The 25,484-nt window shown below is 40.8% G+C and overlaps 1 protein-coding gene across 2 annotated transcripts in view; it reads right to left on the bottom strand.

The window, feature by feature from the left end:
* LOC139693409 (lachesin-like) overlaps positions 1–25,484 on the bottom strand; it is a 627,145-nt gene that overhangs the window by 304,870 nt on the left and 296,791 nt on the right. For both annotated transcript variants that reach the window (XM_071591542.1, XM_071591543.1), the window contains exon 2: positions 7,919–8,071. In XM_071591542.1, the coding sequence (XP_071447643.1) occupies positions 7,919–8,071 (153 nt within the window). The remainder of the gene's footprint in view (positions 1–7,918; positions 8,072–25,484) is intronic.

Genomic DNA, 25,484 nt, shown 5'->3' with positions numbered 1-25,484 from the left:
ATTCACATATAACAGATTCGCTGGTTTTTCATCAACTTTTCAATTTAAACTGTCATTTTCGTCCTCAAAGAATTGTATTGCGCTACGAAGTAAACAAGAGTTCTTCATAAAAATTAATAAAATCTGTCATAGCTCTCCGACATTCGATATAGGTTACAAGATTTCGAAGTGACAAATCAGTGCTGCGAACACTCATAGGAGAATTAAAATTACTGTTGCATCTCCTTGATGTGTAATAAGCAATTACTATTACAGAACTATTCCGCTAATTTTATTTCGGTGTTTACAGAAGGGCACTCAAAGCGATTGTGACCATCAAACGCCTAGCACCGTGAAGTCTCTCCGGTAGCAGCATACATTTCTCCGTCGATTGAAAAGAGTGACAGACGATCAATTCAGTCTCAGGTTCCGCTTAAAACATCGCCACGTGTTGATCTCTCGTATTGCTCGTAACAGTCAATCTTCCCAAGATTGACAATTTCCGATCGAAAAGATAACTCGGATATTTGATTTATTAGGGCTGATTGAGAGGCTTGCCATGCATTTTGACAGACAATCACTGTAGTAATCTCTTCATCGACACGCGTTAACATGTCTGCATTATTCAATTTTTAAATTTTATGACATGTTGACTTGCACCTTTAGACAATTCCTCTTGCTCTAGGGATTGATCTATATCTACACCTATAAACAACAACTCAGGAATTGTCGCAACGGTATGCGAAAGAGGATGAAAGGAAGCTGACCATGAAAATACAATAGAGGAAGTCTGTAATGCTAAGACTGCTTTTGATTAGTTATGTGTCATCATTTTTGTAGTGATAGTGACTAGTACGTGAACAAAAACAAATCCTTGAGTGCAATCTGTTCGACGGCATATCTCTTCGATATTATAAACTGTGTTCCATTCGCTGACGCACGATTATTTCCTCGAGTTCATGCCTAATGTACGACTGATGTCATTATTCTTTATGAGCTAATTTATTGTTGAGTCCTATCCTATCTTCAGTGGCTTATTTCCCACATCTTGCAGTAATTTTTCGTCGCTTTGATTTCTTTCATAGTAGTTACCCACGGTTTGGACAATTTTTCCCAACAGGTATTTCGTTCAATATTTTTTAACTATAACCAACAACCCGTCTCGTGGGTCTAAGTCAGAGGTTTACATTTTATCAGACTTTAACCATACCAATACCTGAAACTATACAATATTTGTGGAGAGAATAGTGAATCACTTCGAATTTTCTATCAAAGTGCTTGGAGTGGGTAGTCATTTGTTATTTGTTGTCATCTTTAGCTGTACGAGGGTTGAATGACAATATATATATATATATATATATATATATATATATATATATATATATATATATATATATTATATATATATATATATATATATATATATATATATATATACATATATAATGTATAACACTTAGCACTAGTGGACACAGACAAAAACACAGAAACACACAAAAAAGAGACTCACTATTTTTCGAATTTTCGGTGGTCGTTGCCACCTTTATCAAGGAAGAGAGGGACAGAACTGAAGGGAATACGAGGGCTGGAGCGATGGATGGAAGGGGAAGGTGAGGAGAGAATTCCGAAGGGACGGGTTTGGAGGGGCAGCGTTAGAAGGGTGGGGAAAATGTAGAAGGTAATGGGGGTGGAAGGGGGATGAAAATATAATTAGAGCAGGGTAATTAGTGCCTAATATTGATTCCTGGCCAGTTCCAGGACTCCAAGAGCCAGATGAAGGATTGCTCTAATGTTTTCAGTTTCAGAGGAGGATCAGGGGGTGGGAGGGATGCTATGATGGATACACTATAGCATATATCATTTTCCATGCTGTAACACCAAAATCTTGATGTTCCATTGCGATAAATGTGTGCTGGCGACTACTCCATTTTAGGGAAAATGCCTTAAAAATACAATATCAAATTTAATATTACGCTCAACTTATCAGTAGTGCACGTGTTTTGGACGAACCTCAACGCTTCAATAGCTACTGCGAATTAACTTTCGAACCCTACCACTGCACCTGCATCGTTGCTGTAGCATTGCTGTTATATTTCTAATATAAGCTTTAGTTTTGCAAAATCTAAAGGGCGTGGCGCAACAGAGAATTAAATAGAGGGAAATTTTACTATTCGAATAACAAATCGGACCACATGTCTTCCTAAAGGCATTCTGAAAGGAGTGACTGAAAGTGAGTACCGGTCGTCTATTCCAAAACGATTCAACACCAGAAATGTTTGAGGTATTACTTATTTTTGCTTATTCTAATTCTCGTTTCAATGCCTCACAAAAAGCTCCGAGATACCTAGATAATACTGCATTTGACACTCACATGGAAGTAAAAGGATGGTGAGATAGAAACTGCACGGTCAGAAGCATTTGATCTCAATTTTCACATAACTAAAGCACTGCTCTCAACAATTCAAAGAACGTTTCTCACGCATAAACTCTTATTGTTGTCAACCTCAATGGCTTGCCTGAAAGCTGTTTCCTTGGGGCTAAGGATACTCTTTGTTTACCGCCACAGATTCTAGGTCCCTTGTCGTTATTACTACACATTGCGCTCCGCCATTCCGACGAAAGGAACACTACGCTTTCCCAATTTGGCTTTATGTAGCACTGGTGCAATTCGAAGCACTACAGCTACCCCACCCCCTCTCACACTCACTCACATACACCCTCACACACACGTACACACACGTACACACGCACACACCCGCCTCTTCTCCGCCCTCCCGCTAGCCAGAGGGCTCTCCCGGACCTTTTGACAATGAACTAGAGATGGAGGGCGGTGTGGGAGGTGGGGAGGTTGGCAATGTTGAAAGAGGACCTGCGGGAGAGTAGGGAGGGGGGGAAGCCTCGGACAGAAGGCCAGAGACTCGGACTTGGGGAAAGGGAGGGCGGGTGGGAATGATAAAACTGGGGTAGGAAGGAGGCAATGGGAAATGTAAAGAGAAGGAGAATGGAGTAAAGCGAGGGATAGGACTTGGCGAGAGAGGTAGTAGGGAAGGCCATCGCACTCTCTCTCTCTCCCCTCCGCACTACATCTGCCTCTTTGATTGTTTCCCCCGAAAGGACCCTCGAGGGATGCAGCTCGCCCACTAGTACACGCCAAGTTGAATGTAGGCCAGCGCACAGACACACACGTACCCGGGGAGTGAGGCCCCTTGTGACTCCGCGAGGGCTTCCTGGGACTCGGGAGTCTTCCTTATCTAAAGGGCTTTTTTCTGTTATTAATCCTGAGGAAAAACCCCCAAACGTTGAAGTTTATTTAAACCTGGAGCGCGCCTTTTGTTGGTGGAGGAATTTAAGAGTTGAAGGGGCTCGTTCGGTGGGTTGACACAAAAAATTTCCTGGCAAAGAAACAACAAGATGAGATAATTTCGGCCGCCAAACCGAGCAATCGGAAGCGCATGACCTAGGGCACCCTTCTCTCTCTCTGTCGACTCCCAGTTAACGGAAAGGGACCCTTGTCATGAAATTCTTTTCGGAAACTGATGCAAAATAAACGAATACTCGTGCGCTTGGTACAATAACTTCCACTAATAGGATCTCGGTTTTATTTAATTAGTGTGGTTGTGAAATTTCGTCAATTTTAATCGCCCTTTCGAGTTGAGTTTGATTTTGCGCTCATAAGGGTGAATTTGAAGTGTCCAGAGCATAAATCTTGAAAAGGTCATGAATTTTCTTTTCCATTAGAATTAAATTTTCAGGAACACAAACACAATAGCTTGATAGAGAGAATTATAAAATGTGATTTGAGATTCAGGCACATTGAAAAAATAAACATTTATGTATTTGTTTAAGTTTATCTATAACGTCCGGTATCAGTTTCCGACATTAAGATTTTCTTTTAACCCAAAGTTGAATGAAGAACAGTGGCACAATAGATCCAAAACTATGATATTTTCAATTTATCAGTAATTCAATAATAACTCTAATTAATAAATCATTTTATGCATATTTTTACCTTTCAATGGAATTAAAAGGGAATTCTAGAGACAAGTCTTTACTCAATTTGTTAGAGACATATCTAAAAATTCCAAATGCAATTGGTTAGTGTAATTTCATATTAAAATTTGACAATACTTTAAAAGACGTTTGGCAACCAAACGATAAATTTAACGTATATTGTTCGTCGTATTTCACCCTGAAACTTAAATGTGAATACGAGTATTTGCATATATACGTAATATCCCATCCCTTGCCTTTATTCCTACGCATGCATATATTACTCGTACTTGTGTGCGTGCAAAGAATAATGCAAGGTAATCAAGTGAGATTAGCTACAGCAGATATCACTAAGAGTTAGGTGTACCATATTTCATACACATGTATGCATAAGTATGGATAATTCACTTCAAATTTAACCACTACACATCTTTTAAATGCTTTAATCGCTAATATTTCTAGTGCTTTTTTCCATTTTTTTTACATCTAGACTCTCAACACCAGTCATTAGATTGATCCCTGCCCATATTTATTTCACACGAATAACTCAAATTCCTTGATGGAACTAGAAGGATTCGGTTACTTTGGAAACTCTGTGAGACCTGTATGAGCTTCACGTCCCCGTTAAAACCACGCGCAATGGCGTATGCATTCTTTAGTGTCCCCGTCACGCCGCACGGACGCTCAACGGCCCGGCAAATGTTCCCCACGGCGCACCAAAAGCGGCGCCGCAAACTCCAACCGATATATGTCACGTGACATTAAGCCCCTTTAACCCACACTTCCCAACATATTCTCCTCATCAGCGGTATACTTCCTAACTTTGTAGGGCTTGTTGAGACTTACCAGTTTCCTTGATTAAGCCAGAAAATTCTCGTTCCGCCAGGGTTTCCTCGTAAGGACAGTTATGTTTGTCGAGGGAAAAGCCACGGGCGGTTGGGGGTGGTGAGACCCAGGATGGTTTGGGAAGTAGAGATTGGAGATGGGGTGCAGGGCACGCAAATAGAGTGCGGGGGTGGGGGCAAGTATAATAAAGATGGTAACAAGTGATGGTGGGGAGGGGGTTAGGGAAGGAAGGGATGTGATGGGGGATGGGTTTCCGCTGGAGTGGTGGGAATGGAGGGGGGCTTGGAGGGATGGAATCAAGAGGTATTTAGGCAGAGAGCAAATAAATTGCCGTTAACCCGAAACCGTGTTAGACGGGCGAATTACGGTGATTTAAATGCAGCGGTGTGGGAGGGCTTAATTGTGGGGTCTTCGGAGTAGGGAGGGGGGAGGCGATCGGGCTCAGGCTTCGCGCTCCTCTCGGCGGCGGAACACGCAAAGAAACTCTGGTGGCACACACGCTGCTCACTACCAAAAGATGTTCTCCTCCCTCCCTCTCTTCCTCGTTCGATCTGACGGGCTCAGATCGCACGGTAAAGCAAGAGGAATCGAATTTCCACGAGGAAGTACCACCGTCGACATTCTAAACCACCCCACTCCACCACCACCGCCGCCACCCGCCCACTCCCCACAGAGCCTCCCTCTTCCCTCCCCCCCCCCCACATCCTCGCCTCATTATTAAACAGCCCTTTTTCGGGTAAAACAAACGCGGCACGGTTATCCGAACGGAACACATTCTCTGTGTTATCATAACTTTTTTAAATTGGCCTCCCTTTCTAGTCGCGAATGAGTTTCCGAAAATTACCTCTCCGCCGTTCCCCCAGGTTAGCTGTAGAGGATGATTTCCTGGAAAGAGGTACATCAAACGAGTGTACGGCTCAGCCTTGCCTTCCGGCAACCGAGGTTTAATTATCATTTTACCTTATATATCTTAAAAGATCATGACTAAAATAGAAGCGACACGAATTGAGGATCCACCTTGCCTCATCAGTCCATTAAGGTGTGTTTCAACATCATTGCGGAGTAGGAGAAACACACGAGGCCTAAAGTTTCATTAGACTTTGACTAAGGTGATTTAAAAAAAACTAATTGAAATACTCTCTCGCAGTTGAAGATTAAAATCATCATATGCAGCCACAAGTCGAGCACCCCCAAAGGCTTTATACTGGAAACAATAAAAATGAACGGGAGAGGTATATGGTTGATTTTAACCATTATATTGTAGATATTTCTGCATTACTGCTGGCCTCATAAGTAGACGTTTGGTATACAGGTTTTTGTTTGTGCGTTATAATTTCCCTGATGCCAGAAAAATACCAAACTAATTTTCGGCTACTGGTTGACGACATTTTTGACTGGTTGCACAAAGACAATAGCTTTAAAAAATGTTATTTTTTCCTCTCCAAAATTAATGGGTAAGAAAATATATTTTTATGACGATATATGTATTTTATGATTCTTATGGTTTCCTCGACACTTTGTTCGTATATTAAGACGAATCGTCCAAATCTCGATTTTAAACTAGAGTTTGCAGGCACACCTCTACACCATTGGGATGTTCTAATGGTGAACCATTTGGTTACTATAAATATTGGCAGAGTGAATATATGTATAAACTGCCGGTCAAAATCATATGTCTCCTTTCCACTATCATCTCACTCATTAGATAAAAGAGAATGTTCTTATGTGCGTATTCAAACTGCATTTTAAAGGAGATATGATCTTAACTGTCATCGATCCTTGCTCATTTCTCTGATATAAGAGCATATTCTCCAGGTACCAAATCCCTAACCTCTGGTGGTAGTTATAAAACCTGAATGAGTCTTTAGGCAGACGCTACAACATGAGTTTCCTATGCTTTTCTTCCGAATTTTATTTTACATTTACACATATAGCTATTTACTCATCATCATATTGATAGATAAGTCATACATAAACATAAGCTTTAATCGAAGAACCTAACTGTTTGAGCTAATTAGGACTCGATATGACAGGCAAGTAGATTATTTAGGATGGCTCATTTGAAGTTTTAAACTTAGGTAAGCCATCCTAAACTAAACATGAAATGCAGCAGGGATCATTGTCAAACTCAATAGATCGTATACATCTACGATTAAAGTGCCACGGTTGCTGTCTTTTACAAAATATCTTATTCTAGCAAACCATTTATGAAACCTAACCTCTGATCACTATGCCCAGCATTTTTTAATTGAATCACGTATAAGATACAAAATATATTGGTATTGGCTTTCAATAGCGAAAGGATGACCTAAAAGATTACTCTTAACCAGTTCAGAAAGGACTGTATTCAGTTGTTCATTTGAAGTCCTCTCCAGCAGTACTCTGATCAATATTATTTTATTATAACCTTTTCCACAAAGATATATCTCTAAACTACAACTAAAAACAAAAACGTGGTCTTGGAATAATTACTTGTGGTTCAAATAAAATACAAAAAAATAAGAAAGTGTTGTATAGGTGCGATTTCATAGAAATTACGAGGACTACCTAGGTAAAACAGTAGAAAAATGAGGCAGGAAAACTATAAATGTCTAGGTAATAACTGAGTTACTAGAAGTTGAATTATTCATGACATGAATAACGGTACTTAATTACAATTAAGGTATTCGGTTAAAAATTAATTATTTACCTAATACTTATTTGGCCAGAGTTTAAATAGTTGCAGAATAATTCATTTTTTGTCGCAGAACGTTATGAAAACATTTATGCAATCAAACTTGTTTCTTCCTAGGTTTTCAAGATTATACGTGGGAACCTTGAACTCGTATACAGTTTTTCTTAAATATTTCCTCAAAATATATATATATTGATTGCTACCTCAACTTACACGCAAAAATTAATCTACAAGGAAGTCTAGCAGCTCTCCGAAATCCGTTTAAAACAAAACAAATGCATACCCACGGGCGTGAAATAGGCTTCATTTTGGCCTCAATAATTTAGGCAGGCTCCTTTGTAAACGCAGGCAAAACACATTTGGGTCAAAATGACATTGGGCGTAATTACATCATTAGCTGAGGCGGAGTTGGAGTCAAGCAGCACTTACCAAGATTCTCGACCTCGCACGGCAGAACGAGCGTGTCTCCAATGACCACCCTGAATGTCTGGCCCCGGGACAAGAAGCGGGGCTGTGGGATGTTGATGCCGGCGTCCACTGAGGAGGAAGAGCGCCTGTCATTGCCTCCGAGATTGCCTGCCCCTGCAAACAAAATACAGAACAGTGACGTGTCATTTATTTACCTCTTAAACAAGACTCCCAACGGAGCTGTTCTTCGCTCCGATGGAGAAGGAGAGGGAAGAAAAAGTGACAGTGGGCGTGCGAGCACGACCTCACGAATAAAAATAGAAAGAGTGACCTTCACAATGGAGTTCCGAGCGCAAAAATGAAAATTCCGGATATTCCATCACTGTTATTGGATTTTTGGGAGTGTCCCTTCAAACCAATACCTCCCAGATAAACGGCTGTGCGAGCCGAGCAGCTTCGAATTTTCCCAAGGACTGCGGCGTTTTTAAATCATTGAGAGTTCCATTAAAATATTTCCCCTTCCATAGAGCTTGAAATTAGTTTCTCCATACCGTTATAAAACGCTTTGAAAGGTAGTTGATACGGACTGGAATTAACGATAGCCTTATTTTATTATTTTTTTCATTAGATATGTAAAACCTATGTTTGGACAAATTCGAAGCTCATATGTCTATTTACTGATGCACGTCGGCATTGGTGTACGTATATATCCCAAACTTGAAGATTTGGATATTTTTAAAACATAATATCGCAAATTTGTACGATTATTTATCCAGATAAAGATATAAATAAGGGTGAAATAAACACAATTAAAGTGTCTAAACACTATGAATCCAGCATATTTATCCTGCAGTTAATCCAGCATTTTTCCAGGGTATTAGCAGCCACACGCACCACTACATACTCCTCTCCCCCACGCACACAACGTCCCAGTTCGCTGCGATTCCCCATTCTTAACCAAATTTTTCCAATATACATTCGCGACAATACGCCTTCAAACACATCCCCCTTGTCTCCACAAAACATGAGCAATCCCACTCTGCTTTTTTTCCATAAGCACACCCGAGTGCTTTCGGTGGAATCGGTAAATCCTGTTAATTCTCACGGACTAAGCCTGCATTCGCGAGTAGTTCCCCAGAAAATGGGGATAAAAGCACGGTCAAGGGAGGAGGATGAAAGGAGGCAATATAAGAGGGAGAGGTGGGAGTTGATTTAAGGGGGGATGGAGAAGTTTGAGCGGCACAGCCGGCGCGGAACGGTGGACGTTGACCGAGAGCCAAAAACCCCGGTGGATCATCTGCCACATCCATCACCGGAGGGCGGCGAGCGGATGTGGACTGAGTCAGTCGTCAGCAGAGATAGTGGCCGACGAGGCGAAAGTCGCGGAGGCCTGGGCTCGGTGTTCATGGAAATAGCAACCTTTATCTAAAATCCAAATCCTTGAGCTACGAAACACTCTTCTTTTCAATGTTCCTTCGAGTTAACCACGCTAGTCATCTTAATTCAAAGTCAAGCTTCTTCGATAAATGAACATCGCCAGAGCAGACTGGTACTTGCGCTAATATTTTCTCATTCAATTCGCGTACTTGGAAAGTATATTTTTCCAACATACAACAGATTTTATTTTACTCTGCTCGTAGCTGGAATAGATTGGTTCTAAGTAAAGGAGCCTCAATAATGACTTTAAAAAACCCTAGACCGGAAAAACTCTCTGAAATTTCCAATTTCCCGGAAATTTGTGTCGTAGGGATACTTTAATGCAATGCATTATCATCCATTGACACAAAATTTCCATAATAATAGTTAAGGAGATAACGAGCAATTAAAGAAGTATTTCTCGATAAAAGTAAATTGATGAAGGAAAAGAAAAAAGATATCTCATATTTTTAAATTCGTCCAAAAAATTTAGGGAAAGGATCTTTTAGAAGGACCCGAATTAACTAGAGTAGATTACTGTGCATCGTAAATCCATCACATTTCCGATTTTAAAATATATATGTGATGAAATATAAAGAATGGACTTCTGCAAACTAGAGTGTTCTCAATCCACTACGAGGAAGGCTGCGCTTGTTCCCAGGCTGATTTCCCTTCCTTCAGTTTCCATTCCCTTCGCTTCGATGTAATTCCAGTTCTAAATCGTTCAGTCTGCTTCGGATACCCTAATCCGATTCTCACAGGAAACTATTTCAAGGACGTATAAAACATTTGAAAACGCTTTCCTTCGCTCGCTTTTAGATTGATTTCGTGTAAAATGAAAGAGAAAAAAAATATATCGTGATGAAAGAAAAAATTGGGATCGGTACGAACGACTTCTCTTTACTTTCTACGCGGAAGACTTTCCTCTTCAATTTGATGAGAAATATTATTCCACCAAATGTCCCCGTGGATGTGAATCAATCTAAAGATAAAAAAACTCAAAAGCCAACGATTTTGGAGAATCCAGTTTCGATTTAAACGGATACGCGTCCTTTAGAACAAAAATCGCGGACGAATATTTGCCTTATTTTAATGCGGGATTTTCATGAAAAAATCACCCGGAAACTATCTCCCGACGCCAAATCCGATACATGTATATGCATGTGTAGATCAAAAAACACAAAAAACAGCCGACCGACGGAAGAGACGAGATTTTGAAAATAAATCACAACGGCTTAAAAGATTTCCGAGTCCATTTTACTGCGTCAACGGTGTATTTAGAGAGTGGGAGGGGGGCAGTCGGGATAGCAGTGAAAAGATGAGCCTTTGGAATCGCGGGAAGTCGAGTGCTCAGCGCTAGCCGTGGGTTGAGGTAGAGGGGGTCGGGACGGCGGAAGGTGCAGGAGGGGGAGTGGTGGAAGGGATTTTTTGGGATGGAATGAAAAGGGTGGTAGCGTGGGGGCAGGTGGGGGGGAGGGCGGCCGCAATTTAAGGGAGGAGAGAGATGGTTGAATGAGGGAGGGGAAGGCGGGAGGGAGGAGAAGGAGAGAGGAGTAAGAGAGGGAGACGCGGAGGAGATTGGTGGAGAAGCCTGTTGCGGGCATGTGAAACGGTAAGGGAGAGAGGGGTTTGGGGGGATGAGGGTTTGAAGACAGAGAGATAAAAGGGAGCAAGAGGGCAAGATATAGAGCATGGGGAGAACGGAAGAAAAGGGTAAAGAAACGAAGGGTGAGGGGGTGGGTTGGGGAAAAAATGGCGAGGGTAAAGGGAGGAAGGAGGCGCAGGGAGATAAAAACAGAGTCATCAATCACGGAAACTCACGGCTCCGATGCGGTGGTCGTCACGTTTTTGAACGACAAGGGCCCAGCGCGCTCTCTCTCTCCCTCTCTATCTCTATCTCGATATCCCCCTCCCTTACCTACTACCACTCTCTCTCTCTCCTTTGCGGAGCCTTGAAAGAAAATCATCAAGAGCGAGCGAGCGAGCAGTTTTTGGAGCGAAGGCATACAAGAAGAGTGCGGGCGTGGGCACATTGCAACGAGGTGGTCCTGGGAGGGGGGGGGCGGAGAGCGATTGAAAAGAGATACCCTTGGATCGGGGAGGGGAGGAGGGCGTGGGAAGAGAGCCCGTGTATGTGTTCTGTAGGAAGCGCGGGGGTGGGTGGTGACGACGAAGGCATTGCATATATCGGATATGTGCCAAGAGAGTATAACGAGCGGAAGGCGGGAGGAGGTACGTTCGTGGGGGAGGAGGGGTAAGCGAAAAATGCTCTACCCGGGTTGGTAGGGGATGGTAGCAGCGATTTACTCCGGGAACGGTTGAGGGGAACCAATGGGTTTTCGGGAGGAGGGATTGGTGGGGGGCTGATAGTGGGGAGGGAGACTCCATATTTCATGGTTACCATGGCAATCAATCAATCAACCGACAAAAGAAGCGGTTATGCATTCAAGTCCTGATAAATAGAGTGTATTTTTGATGGATTTGGGGTGATATCGAAAAAATAGGGAATAAATGTGAAAAAACACATAACAGGAGATGGGTTGAATCTCTTAAATGGACGGAAACGGATGTTTAATCCATGGAAATTATCCTCGGAAAGTGGGGAAAAAAAGCTTCCTTTTCAAAATATTTGGGCATTGATGATATTACTGTTGTGGCCCGAACAAAGTTGAAGGCATTACGTTGTGTTGTATCCTGTTTCATGGATGTATCTGTACCATGCTTTAGTTATATGATGACAATGCTGGAGCTCAGCAGCAGTGTTTCCATGCATCACCAACAAACGAGTTTGGCGTGGATCATAACGGTTTAAAAAAACCGGGAAAGGGAACTTCCGCGGCTTTTGTTTCCACACATTATGAAAGAGTTCCCTTCGAAGACAGTAATTTCATCAAATAATTACCCTCATAGTAGATTAATGATCTTACTGGCACGTATTGTTCTATTAAGTTGTAAAATTTTCCAGATAAATTAATCAGATTATGCCAAGTTAATCGAGTTGAAAAAAAGCAAAAATATGCCTACGGTCTGAGTAAAATCTTATAATGTGGATTCAATTCTTAAGGAATTTACGCTTTTTATAATTTAGTGTTCCTCTTATTCCAAATATCAATGAGGAAAGGAAATAACTAGTGTCCATTGTACTCCTGTGATTACATATTATTACGATTTCGGGGGATGCGCAGACGCTTACGAATTGAGCACAGTCAAAGTAAATTTGAAGTAAAAACTGATGGATTCCTTACGGCCTGTAAATATTAGTTTAATAGGAACCAGTCCATACGGTCAAACGTGCTCAATCGGCAATATTTCAGTTTGTTAAGGAATAATTCGTCTAAAGTAATGCTTGAATTAACCATTAAGTAACCAAAAGGACATTTTTCAAAACGAGTTATATCAAGAAACAGGATCGTCACATATTGAATTTACCTACGCCAAAAATGTAACCACAGTTTAAATTCCCTTATAAATGGTAATACCAACAAAATAACCTCAAAATACACTTTAATAAGCAAATATCCATGCTCACACAATAATTAATAGAATATTACGAGGATTATCTTGATTACCATTTATGAGTTATCATGTCACATTTTGCTTTTATTTACAAGCAAAGAATGAGTGACTCATGAGTGAGCAATAATGGATCACGAGGTCTAAATTAAAATTCAAATTCCATTACACCTTGATATAATTGGAATTAATAGCGCGTTGAGTGGTGTAAAAATAATAATGACAACTAATGCAAAATTCAACTCGGAGTTGGCACATTATCACGAATTAATTAATTAGCATTGAGATAGTCAACTTATGAATTACAGATAAGGCCATTTATTTATTTTATTTATTGAATGTTTTCAATGAAAGGATGAAGAGAACAATTTCTATTCCATTAGTTGTATAAAACTCAGGAAAACTTAAGTGATAGACTTTTTAGGGAGTTTTTTGCGACACCTCCCCTTCATCTCTTACTTCACTCAGATTATGACTGGTATCTGCCCCTTCTTCCGTAACAGTGGAGGAAATAAATTACGTAAAAACAATAACATCTTCAAAAAGTTTTTTTTACATAAATATAAATATTTAAATTAAATTAAATTTAATTTAATTCGATTCATATTTACTGAAATATTTAGTGAAAACCGAGTTATTAGTGACAAAAATAGTCCTTTTTTGCGCTTATCTTCTTATAGAATCTTATCAAAACGGGACCAATGCACATTCTTTCAACTGCCATACTGGATACGGCTGGTTTCAAGCCACAATGTATGGCGACAAAACATTGAAACGCCCGAGGATATCGCGTTGCAGAGCACTTTATTACTGAATATGAAAAGTCAACAAGTCATTGTTTATCAGATAAATCTCTATGCACACGGTCACATCTGATTGGAACACCGAAATATGAACTATATTTCACCCGGGTCGTATCTAAAACCTTCAATTGGCCAGCGCAAGAATTTACGACTGACCATTTACCTCGTGAGAGCGATAACTAATAACACAACAATGCAAAACCACCCACCAGGAGAGCCATTGTTCCCATTAAATCAGGGCAAGAAAATGCCACTTTAAACTACTCTGCTACTTGAAATATTACACTGTGATTCCCCCTGATTGGTTTTTACTACTTGCAGCTCAGACGGTCGCTCACAAGGTGACAAGCTACGTGGGATTCAGAGTGATAAGGAAAACAAACAAACGTTCAGCATACACTCCCGAGTTCTCACTTCAATAAATAGCGAAACACCGATGAGCGTTGAGCGTACTTCGCGTCCTCAATTTCCGTGGATACTCCGCGACAAGCCCATTTGCGCACGAAAATGTATTTCGCGATATTAAGAGAAAGGTAGAGAAGTGAGGTTTGATAGATTTCTATTCACGAGAAAGCGTTCATTCGTTGAAAGTAAAACGGCAGTGAACATTTTTATACTGAATAAATTCTCGTGCTCATTTTGTCTCAATTGTTCTCTATCAACTGTTTTTACCTTCAGTTATCTTTCGCGCGAATGCGTGCAACTTTTCGCGACGAAATCAAGTAAAAATATATATAATACCAATTATATACCAAATTGCGATTATATCATAATTTGACAGGTTTAACGACAGTAAAATTTTAGCGTTTTATTGATTAGGAGTTTTATTCTCATTTCACATCTCATCTCTTCCTGTTAGTACCGACTCAAATACTAAATAAAAATAGGTTTCAGGTGTTTCATCAAATTAATTAAATTTGAAAATCTGACCGGTAGTTAAAATAATATTTATCGAACCGTGCTCTCCAGAAATAAAAGCCTGGAAAGTCTTAAGTACTGTTCCCCATCACAATCACCGATTTTTTATTACCACCTAAATTTCCCTGGTATTCCATACCTAATTTAAGCGAGCCATAAAACCCTGATAGATTCAACGTTCCATTTTCAGCCGTTCCCTACTTTCGGTACCATTAAGTCCGACCGAAGAAAAAGATCAAACCTTCTATTTTCTTTTGATTTGAACGCGAGAGAAATAGAGCGGAGGAAGTTTAGCCGTACAAACGATTAACGGCCCGAGCTCCCAAGTACAACTTTTTGACCTCCCATCCGATCATTTCTACAGGCCAACCTCTAACCAGAACTTCCTGATTTTTATGGCTTTTCCTCCCCACCGGGACGCTTTTGGTTCCCTTCCACGTATCGAAAGAGGCTCGTTAGCCGCTAACGAGACAGATCTACGCCTTATCGGAGATCCGTGTCGGCTCACACTTCGTTTACCCCCGCCCTCCCGAGCGTATCGAGGTGGAGACATTGGCCCCACCTCGGGCGAGCCAACTTATCCTCACCGGCCCTTTCGAATCCACTGCCTCCGTTGTTATCTCAATATTTATGATGCTCCGATCAATAAAAAAAGATTTTAGTGGATCATTCATGTCAGTTATCGCAATCCCATCCCTGCAAGAAAGGAATAGTCTTGAAATAAAAAGCAAGATTTAGAGGAAAGTGCCGGCTAGATTGCATCGGGTAATGATTGCTTACAAGTTACGTCTTAGCGGTAAATTGCTTATTCTAATATCAAATTAGATACAGTAAATTTCCACAGTTTAAAAATATCTCAATGGAATCATATGAAATTGTTTGTAATGATCGGCCATCTCCGTTTCGATGGTGTCGTATTTAGGAGTTATCTAGGTAGTAGTCAGGATAGGGAAATAACCACTAAAAAATTGATTCAATTAGATCCGTCTCAACCATTTTGTATCGTAGGGCACATAACATTCTCTTTACATACTCAACAAATGCAGAAATTGGTATTGTCTGATTATTTAACCTACGTTTCAATGAAACTACCCATATCCATTTAACACTTATCACTAAAGCTCTCTCTCTATTCTATCTCTCTCTATATATACATATATATATATATAAATAAATATATATATATATATATATATATATATATATATATATATATATATATATATATATATATACCTTACAATTCCCCTTTATGTAAACCTTATTTTTAGAACGATTGAATAAACAAGATCTTTCGTTTCATTCAAAGGCCAAAATATCTTTTTTTTAAAGAGTTTACAGGTAAAACGCTGTTTTCTTCGGCCAGTGTACATAATAAAGACCTCTAGGCACTTCAGCTGGAATCACAGAGGCTAGTGGTGAAGTTGTACCTCAGAGTTAGCGATCTACGTAATTTTACAGAGTATCTTCTCACGGAACCTCAACCGCCTGCAATCTCCTCCTTTTTCCCGACGGGCATGGTTCGGGCTCGAAATAACCTTCCGATCATGCTACCACCTGCTGGTCACGCTGGGAAGAAGATCCAAGAGCCCCTGCCTCATCATCCCACGCTGATTGTGAGATTGGGCATCCTGTCGATCCCTCTTCCAGACCACCGGCCTATAGAAGACTCTCCTCAAAAACGCAATTAAAATCCGAGGAAAGCAATAAGTAGGATCAAACCCTGTACCGGGGAAATCTAATTACCCAGATTTCGACATCGCATGAAGTCCAAAGCTCGTTTTTTTCCACACTTGAATCTTTTTTAGCCTCCTTTTTTGGACCCCCGATTCCGACCACCCCTTTTTACAGCACCGAAATCAGCGCAATGAAAGGCTTTCGCTGATGCCACGCGAATTAACGATCTCAGAAACGGCCAGTCACCGTAGCTCATGAATCCCAACGAAAGGTTCGGGGATTCGAGTCATTTGTTGAATCGAGAGACGCGATGATTAATGGATGCGTCTGCGGTGATATGGGCGTGGGGAAATGATGATTATGACGCAACGTGCAAGGTAATGGTCACACAAGGTTGATTGGGGTTTTTCGGGTGCCTCGCCCCAGAAAAGCACCTTTCATTCATTCGTACGGCCTTTCATTAAACGTTATCGATTGAACAATAAACAAGGTAGTAATGCTCCAACAAAGTGGAGAAATTAGTGAGTAGGAAGTTTGTTGCTCTAAAAAATAAAAGAAGAGAATCTAGAAATGATCGAACGACCCCAATTTACTTTATAAATCTACTTCGAAGTGACACATTTTTGTAGTAAAATTGAGCTGAAATTGCGAAAGTAATAAACTTCATTAAAAACAGTTCTCAAAATACATTTTCCTTGCTCGAATATACTTATAATTATTCTTAGTTTTGCATATTATTATTTCTATCAAACGCCATTAACCGACCGTGACCAAAGATGAAACCCGATATCCACCTATAATGTTATACATGTCATATTTGCGCCTAAAATTAATGCCAAGCCAAGCATTTGATCAAATATTTAAATATGGGATGAAAATACAAAATTCAACGATGATAATTAACAATCAAAATTTCAATATGTGTCTACGAACATATTGCCAATCTGGATATTAAAACCACAGACATTCGATGCATTACTCGGATCTCCATTTTCTTTGGTAGAAGACCCTAATCCGATTTTAACAACTTTTTACTTTAACGTCAACGGTGTCGACCAAATTAATGAAATATTTCAAAAAAAAGAATGTTTTACCTAGTAAGCACTCGTGCTTAAATCGAATTAATTTAGCGCCACTTCTAAAAATACTTACCCCTGATATTCCCAATTATTTAATTACGCAAATGAAAACGATCGATGTTCAATGCCGTAATGATTGGGGTTAAATTGAGATGAAGGGGGCAATTCGACCCTTTTACAAATTTGTTTACATCTGGCAATTTTCCACCGTTGCAAATTTCAGGAGACAGCTATCCTCTTGCTTCAACTCCATCTAATGCCTTTTTAAATTCAAATACAAGTATTACATAGCAGGAGATCTATGTTCCCCACTATGTCACATAATTTCTGTTCGAGGTATTTGAAGAATTACCCACAATTTTTCCCGCCATTTACTACAGCACTGATACCAGTTATGCAGTGGTACAACAAAATGGAGTTGGTGCGCCCGTACGTGTAGCAAATTTTATTGACGAAAGTCCTCAGGTTATCCCGCCGAATAAACAAAATGAAAGGTTCTCGGGTTTCCCGCCTCGACTTCAAGACTGCCAATGCTTGGGAAAAAAGTTAACTTCTGAATTACAGCGGTTCATTTTAATTATGGTCAATGAAATATGAAGAAGAAATTATTCAGCAAATATTTAATAATTTCACGCTGCAGATTGCTGTGTTATTTCGAGGTACCTCCGAATTCACCAATCCATTAAATCGTTTAAATTGACAAGATATTAATTATGCATAAAAAATGCTAAACAAATGGTTTACAGTGTCCGATACACCCCATATATCTACAGTACAGTCGCTCAAAATTCCCTCCACTACTAAGTCCGATTTCTATTTCCAAAACGCACCAATTCACACCTTACAACAACCATTCCTTGTCTCTTAACCCCCCAACACACCCAAGCACTCAAGTGTCCCTTTCGCACCTATCCCCTCTTGCCTGTAAAACTTCACCAACTTATGAGAAAAGTCTCATTTGTGACAACTTACCCCATATATATCTCACAACCCTATCCCGTCCCCCAAATGCACCCCCGAAACCAACCTACCCCAATCAGAACGAGATTTCCTTCCCTCCCATTCCATCCACCGCCGCCTCACTCAGCACCAAACGCCCAAAGCCCCCATTGGTTACCTTCTGCTAAGGTACCCTCTAGTAATGCACCTCTACTTTCCCTTTCGGCCCAAGATCTACCATCTATCACACTGCTTTATTGCTATGGGCGCCATCTGAAGGAACACGCTCGAACTAAGCCACCCCTTCCCGCTATTTCTCATAGTCCTCCCTCCCCACTCTCCGTCTCTCTCCGCCCCCGCCTTGCTTTATTCCTCTCTCCACCACACAACCCTCCCCCTTAAAATCTTTACTCTCTTTCCAACCCCCAACAACCACCATCCACTTCGGCTGCCTCCAGCACCCCTCCCTCCGATGGTAACTTTCTGGGCCTCCTTCATTGTCCTTAGCGTATGTACTGGAGAGGAATATGGGAGGGGGCAAACAAAGTAACCATTCCATTCCCGTTCCTCACCCCTACTGCGTGGAACGCTCCCAAGAACGACCTTTTATCCCTTCAGATCTCCCATTCCCCCCGAGTTCCAATCCCACCCACCACCTCAAACATCGTTTTTTCCAACCCTCTCCACCTCTCGCCCTCCCCACCTAAATCCCTAATTTCCCGCTTCCTTTTCTCTCTCCGCCGCCGCCCTTTCATCCGTCCCCCTCTCAGTTCTCCCACCCATCCCTACGACTACTAATCCACACCTCCTTTGGCTCAACTCATCTGCCAGCGCGCTCAAATTAAATCAACCGAAGTTTTGCGGCGTCTTATAATTCCCTCAAAATTCGATGCCGTGTGCGCGCCGCTATAACTCAAGCCCCATTTAAATTTCAAAAGGGAGAAAACGTTATCGTGGCAATTAAAAACTTGGATAATGCCGATTTTCGGCGAAAAACACATTTCGCCGGAGGCCGAGAAAATGTTATCGGCGTGAAATGCTCTGTACCAACCCTCTCTCCTCGAGTCGATTCCAACCGGGTGCCGAAATTAAAAGGTAGTGCCCCGCGAAAAATGCTCTGCTAGGAACACGGTGACAGGCGGAAGAAAGTCCATGTGACAGTGCTCCTGCTGAACGAAGTTTTGTTTACGGAGAAGATGCTCGGTGAAGTTTGCGCGCGCATGCGTCATCCTATAATTACTACAAACTTGGCCAGAACAAATACCCACGGCCGATCTCACGCATATAAGGGGATACCAAGGGGAATAAAGCAGGCGCACGAAGTATGAAGCGAGTCAATAATTTTCAGGAGCTACGCGCACACCTCGGAGCCATAGAACTTCTGCTTAAGTTCCCGAGTTCGTTTCATTAATGGGCGAGAAAGATTTACGCTTCTAAATTGCCCTTTTCCGATTAATTGTCTAATAGCGCTCCGAGGTGATGATGCTGCAGCACCTGAAACCCCGGCCAATGAGCAATAATTCCCAGGTGTAAGTCCATAATCCAAGATAGGACCGTTATTTCTTACCATTGGCTCACTATTCTCTCCTTTTTATTTGTTACACGAATTAGATTTACGAATCCCTTTTCCAAAATTAATCACGGTTTTACAGGGACCGACATAAATCGCTACGGGGACTGCTGGGGATGGAGTGCGGGAGCCTTCCCTTTATTTGGCAATTCTTTTGATAGGAAATCCCAACAATGAAAGCGCCTTCACGCGAATTGCCACTAAATTTGAAACTCTTGACGCCCAGATACACCAAACCCAAATCCTTGAATTATTCCCAAACTCACAAACCCGTGCCAAAGCTCACAACAAACTTCCATGCGTGTAGCACAACACACGCCCATTCGGAGAAACGTTTCCTTCCCCTTCCTCATTTCAAAGAATCCCAGGGATCAGAATACAACCCTACTTCCTCTCCGACCCCCTGCCAAATAGGTGGAAATAAAGACCCCGGGGGGGGGGGGGGGTAGGAGATGAAGAGACACAAAGGTGTGGGCTAAATCAGTATTTGTGCCTACCCCCGCTGAAACCAATCGTTGTCCCGCCCCTCCCTCCCCCGACCTTTTCCCGGCCCCACTTCCATCCCCTCGCTACCGCACCCACCGCCAATTGCTCTCTTCGCCTCGTCCTATTCTTTCCAATCCTCAATATTCACCGCTCTCTTTCAACATCCTGCTACGCCCCATTTGATCCATTAGTCACAAGTTCCATTCCCCAGTGGTTTCCCCCCCCCCCTCCTCATATCTCTCCTTCCCGATCCTTCCATCCCGGCCCCCTTCATCTCTCCCTCCCTCTCATCCGCTTCACATTACCCCATTCGTACCTCGGCTCACCCCCGCAATCCGTCTCCTCCCACCCCCCTGAACATTTGCCATACCTGGCCAGCCGGCCCTTCGGCCCCTGCCCTCCTTCTCCTTGTCCTTCCTTCCTTCGGCCCTCCTCCCTTTCCCACGCCATTCCCTCCCCCACCATTATTCTCAGTTTCAATTCCTTCAAAATTTCTCTTCCTTCGTAAATCTTTCATCCCATTCGCAGCTCTTTTCCGGTCGCGGAGGCCAAAACAAAGATTTTAAACTCTGTTTGCCTTGTGATTAGCGTCGAGAGTGGGAAGAAAGAATCGTTACACCGATAGCTTCTTTCCCTAGCCTCAAAAACGTATTCTCGTACCACCCTTTTTTTGTGAATATTTTAAAACATCAATGTGACGTTTAGGAACTAGGACTGTTCGGTCAGTTTAGTCGAGCCTGAAATAGACTGAATATTAAAACCTTTGCTTTCAAAAATTTAAAGTTCATTTCACGGTCATCGGCTACCATTTTCCTAAAACTACGTATAAATGTAACTAATTGTAGGTAGAGAGGCTTTAAACATAGCTAAAAAAAACTCAACCATCATCATCAGATTACTCGGATACATTTAGTTCAAGTCATATAAATTTTAGAAAATAAATGTACTTCTCCATTCATAAAATTATTTATTAGCTAAGTAAATAATTTCAAATGGTAATATCTTTGATCTTCCTTAATCGTTCACCAGAAATATGATACAAATGTTAAGTTATGCTCCAAATTCATTGAAATTGGGCCCTACAATGATCTTTTGAGAGTGTAAGATGTTTACACAGTTTACCCTAAATTATTTGTTAAACTTGGTTTTCATTTTTAAAACCTTTTAAAAATATTCCTTAACTTATATATATATACTATATATGGATAATATTTCGACGGCACAATAGAACACAAATAAAATAGATAACTTTTAATACACTTATAATATATATACATGTACAAATATATTTATTTATATTATTATTTATGAATAAATATATATAATATGCATGTATTTATTTACAATATTTCGCGGAAGAAAATTAGGAAAAAAATCGATGCGGTATTTTTTTGGTGTACGCTTAATAGAGAAGGCAGGGTATTCTAACAGTTGTAAAATATACAAAGTAATTGAAATATAATTAAAATAAAGTAATACATCACAACATAAATATCTTATACTTTTGCAACTCTTCCATCACGTTGATGGATTGCATGTCTTTGTGAATGATTTACGTGTTTCACGCTCTGCAAAACGAGCGGGGTGTACGTTCAATAACTAAGTTAATTTGACAAGCAGTCGTTCCTTTTAATACCATCCGCAATTACACTCTTGCCCCACCCTTCTTCACCCGTCTTAATTCAACCACGCTCTACTTCCCATTGTCATCTCCGACTACTCAACCTTTGCATACTTTTCATTTCCTTCCATTCCTCTCTTTTTAACATCCTTTTCCCTTTAATAAATTGTTGCCTCCACCTTTTTCCCGTTTCAACATTAATATTTTCTCTCTCTCTCTCTCCCCACCTCCCCGCCCTACCTACCAACCATCGTCGACTTCCCCTACAACCTGAGCGCTCATTTCCTTCCGGAAATCGCCTGGCGCTCGGTCCCTCGTGTCCCGCGCTTCGGAGCTCATTCCCGATGCTTTGGGGATTGAGGTGGCAAAGGAAGGCCTTTAACTCGCCCTCGCGAGAAAGTTTTGAGGGACGAAACAGGGGTGGAAGTTGCCAAGCGAAGGAAATATAGCAAAAAGACAAGGCATAAAAGTGGAGGCAAGAAGAGGAAATGGATACAGAAAATTAAGTAGAAAATAGAAGAATTAAAATCAAATCTTGTTAGGGAATTTCGCACAAAATGATTTCAAATTCAATTCAAAGCATAAATATAGTATATTCATGCAAACGTATTTCACTCGTGTGGGCACATTTATACTCTAGGCATATTTTCTAAGGGTATACATTAAAGGCATTATGAAGCAAGCAAATTTTCCAAGATCGCACGAATGAGCAAAAAACTGTACTAGATGCGTGTTTCGAGTGAACACCATTCATCTACATGTACTTAATACCCCGCAAGCCGCCGCAAGGGTGTGTGGCGGGGGATGTTAGGACACCACCCGTAATATAGAAAAGAAGAAAAACCGCATGCAAGAACCAAAAATTCATACATTCCCAAAAAAACATGGCATACATTCATACAAGAACACTTACACCCCACACACATGCAAACACTCAAACTACCAACTAACATACACATGCACCTGAAAGTATATCTCGCAGCTTTGCAGTGTTTAACTTTGCTCCGACTTGTAAATTCATTGTTTTTAATATTTCTAATGTGACTTTGGTTTCTTACTATTATGATTTCTGATTGTTTGGGGAAAGAATGAGTGCGAGATGGCCTCATTGGCCTTATTATTGAGGCTTCAAGCGCAGCTCCAATTAAAACACAAAAGAAAGACTCTCCTTTAACCACGCGAATTGATTTATATGAGGATACCTAGGTAAAAATAACATTCAGGCTAATAAAGAGATTAACAATTTTCAGGAACCAGGGGGTGATCAGTTCCAAAGAAACATTATTTCTTCGCTAGATTTGCATGTAAAATTAAGAATATGGTGAGTGTGGAGGAATAAATTAAATTAAAATCAAATCATAGCATCAAGTAACCACATTTTGGGTGAACAAAAAATTGAAATTAGATAATGCGTCTGTGAGTTATTAAACAGAGATACAGGGTTAAGACAATAATTAACTGATGAGAAGATTATTGTATACTAGATAATCTGGAGACATGCACTCCTAGATCGATAAAGATGAAGATAAGAGCTATATTGAGAGAATAAAAAATAAGCATTTTATAACACGAATGAACTATTAAGAGTTCCGCTAATGATCAGTGAAATTCAAAAGGGATCTAGATTTATTAACCATTTTGGAGCGGCCTCTGAAGATGCGCAATAATTTTCAGACAGCGTTATAAAACCTTGTTAATGACACCAGGTTGCCTTCAATAATGTATAAACAAATAAAATTAACGAATACATCGCTGTTTAAGAGGAACCTTGGAATTCCAATTTGAAAGCACCACCTAATTTTTCTTCTAAGCGGCTTCCTGAGAGCTTAGCGAGAATGTCTATTAAAAGAGCATGTTACATCTTGTCTCCTTTCTTCTCTCACCAACTAGCTTCACTTCTTGATCTCGTCTGCTTCCCTTCGTCTTCATTCATTTCTTAATACCCTAAACGGGAAAATTATTTAGGAACTCGTAGGGACTGTTACGACGGACTCCGAATCCGAAAGACTTGTCTCCGTTGCTGCTGCAGCAAGAGCGTACGCATACTTTCGTAAGCCCTACTTCATGATAACGGAGCCATGACAAGTGCATGAGAATAAATGTTCCCGATTCCCTCCTCTCCCCGCTGTTTCCCTCCATAAATTTTTATAACACCATCAAAAAATGCCTTGGCTGACGTAAAAATGATAGAGATCATAAAATCGAAACGAGGGATAAATTCTGTCCATAGAAAAAAAAGAATACCTATAGATCATGATTTTTACATTCCTTTTGTTTCGGGCAGCGTAAGTAAACCTCTAGCACTTACAATAAGCATATTTTTATACAAAGCGCTGGTAATGTTGCACAAGGCAGTACTATGTTAACCTATCACAATTCCTTTCCTTTCCTGCAACCATATGTTTTTTTAAATATTATTACTTCTAAGGCTACCATCATTTTGCAAAATAATTCTTCGTAGCGCAATGCTAGAATTTAGAAAATATTTAAATAAATGAATGAATTGCTCTAAGCAGAAAATATTAATAATATTCGATATGCATACCCAATTTTTAATGAACTTTTAATATATGACTTCAACTCTAGGATGCAGAAAACACATCATACTGAATATGCGGAAACCAACTAGTCCATTTCTCTCTCTTGGTTAAAACATTTCCTTATGCATCAACCACAGCCCGCTCGTGAATATCAGCATCTCTCTAGTCTTTCAAATCTCCCGCAGAGAATTCTCAACTTTATTTCTCATAAGATGTCTATTTCCTAAAGTTAAATTATGTTTTTGGGTAACGACCCACATTTTCTATATAGAAGTGAAAAATTTATGGGAGATATGGATGACACGAGGATTGATGACCGAAAACATAAAAAAATGAGGTCATAGCGTCAGTCGCTACGTATTGACACAACCCATGATCTCTGGTTTACACCATATTTACCTGGAGGGATCCATGAGGGGAAAACTGTCAGAAATACATCTTCTGGGTTTGTTTTCCTTCGAAAATTCTTTTGTGGGATCACGGGAGCTGAAATTACAGCTCGACGGGCTGATGCGAATGGAAAGGAAAAAACAAAGACTAAAGGTCCTCTAAGTCGTGTAAGTGGAGACCGTCGCGAAGGGAGGAAGGAAGACAAGTTTGGGGAAGGGGGGAAAACTCGAGAGGAGGAAGAAAGGCAGCAGAACAGAAAGGAGTTATGTTTGTGGGGGAAGGAGGGACAAGTGCTTGGTCATCAAGTACACTGCCCAGCGAGATTGAGTAGGCGGGATGTTGAATAGGAGAATGAGGACTGGGGGAATGCTTGGAGGAGGAAGGGGGAAAAGCGATAAAAGGTGAGACAGGAAGAACTGGCCCTCACTCGCTATCTCTCGAGAGACAAAAGGTAGGTAATAAACCTTTGGCCTCCGGGTGCGCAATGGAACAAACGAATTGGTGACTTGGTGGTCCAACATGTTTTTGCGTGTCTTACGAGGGCTGATGGTATTAAAATCGATGCATATAAATTCCGATGGCCAGCAAAAAAGTGGAAAAGGTAAAGGTGGCCAAAGTCATGAGTTACGATCTTT

Source organism: Hetaerina americana, unplaced genomic scaffold (genome assembly GCF_022747635.1).
Source record: "Hetaerina americana unplaced genomic scaffold, ioHetAmer1.1.p SCAF_49, whole genome shotgun sequence".
NCBI classification, from domain to species: Eukaryota; Metazoa; Arthropoda; class Insecta; order Odonata; family Calopterygidae; genus Hetaerina; species Hetaerina americana.
Note: the sequence above shows the minus strand (reverse complement) of the source record. Positions and strands in the feature narration are given on the sequence as shown.